At 49.3% G+C, this 954-nt stretch overlaps 1 protein-coding gene across 1 annotated transcript; it reads left to right on the top strand.

The window, feature by feature from the left end:
* Positions 1-205: 205 nt before the first annotated feature.
* Positions 206-928, top strand: SARC_07043 (hypothetical protein; the record flags this gene model as incomplete). The annotated part of the gene is made up of 1 exon (XM_014299016.1): positions 206-928. One exon carries the CDS (start codon positions 206-208, stop codon positions 926-928), a length of 723 nt encoding a protein of 240 aa, XP_014154491.1.
* Between the last annotated feature and the right edge of the window lie 26 nt (positions 929-954).

The following is a 954-nucleotide window of genomic DNA, read 5'->3' as shown; positions in this document are numbered from 1 at the left end:
TATATATATATATATTATAGTTTTGTCTTGTTCTCGTGGATTTTTTTGTGACTTGGTTGCGTGTGATACTTTCATTCGAAATCTTTCTCTAGGCGGAACAGTGATGCCACTGTATATAGTCTCAAAAGCTCACTTTCCAATACTTCTCGACCGCCTACATTCTCATTCATGATTCTCATCACCCATAGGTACACGATGCTCACATATGATTCACAAACATTCAAGCGAACTTCGTGCTTTGAATACTATCCTTCCCACAGACTGCGTCCCCAGGGACACCTTCCAGAACATCCAAGCCAGAGCGCACACCGAAAACAGCCCACGAGCACAAGTAGAGCTGGGTGATATCTTCATGTACGGCCTCAAAGGCCAAGAACGTGACGCCTCTACGGCAGCGTACTTGTACCAGAAAGCTGCGACAGCCGGACTCCCCGAGGCGCAGACACAGATGGGGATGATCATGTACCAAAATATATCCAATGCCATCGCACCTGGCAACCCTGACGCTCAGTCACTGACTCGTCCGCTGCCCGTGGAGCGGTGTCAGGCCGATGCGAAGCTCACGTCTTATCTACAGTATCTGTGGGTTTACCTAAACGACGCGGCAAGCCAGGGATATATATCGTATTTTGCAGTCACACAAACGCGCAATGCGAATATTGTGAACAGCGGAGGCTCGTACGAGGTGCCTGAGATCCTACAGACAGCCTTCGATAAGATAGGTGAAGAGGCGAACCAGATATTCCTGGAGAAAGCGGGGGAAGTGAACCCTCTCGCGTGCTTTAGTAAGGAATGTCCAGTACTGGTGGAGAACGAGAGCATGCTGAAGCTGTGCTCGAAGTGTAGGGTGGCGAAGTACTGTTCGAAGACTTGTCAGGTACAGAGCTGGAAGGCTGGGCATAAGCTGGAGTGTTTAGCGCCTTTGTAAGGTCTCGTGCAATTCGGTAATCCGTA

The sequence above is a fragment of the Sphaeroforma arctica genome (genome assembly GCF_001186125.1).
Source record: "Sphaeroforma arctica JP610 unplaced genomic scaffold supercont1.535, whole genome shotgun sequence".
Lineage (NCBI taxonomy): Eukaryota > Ichthyosporea > Ichthyophonida > Sphaeroforma > Sphaeroforma arctica.
Note: the sequence above shows the minus strand (reverse complement) of the source record. Positions and strands in the feature narration are given on the sequence as shown.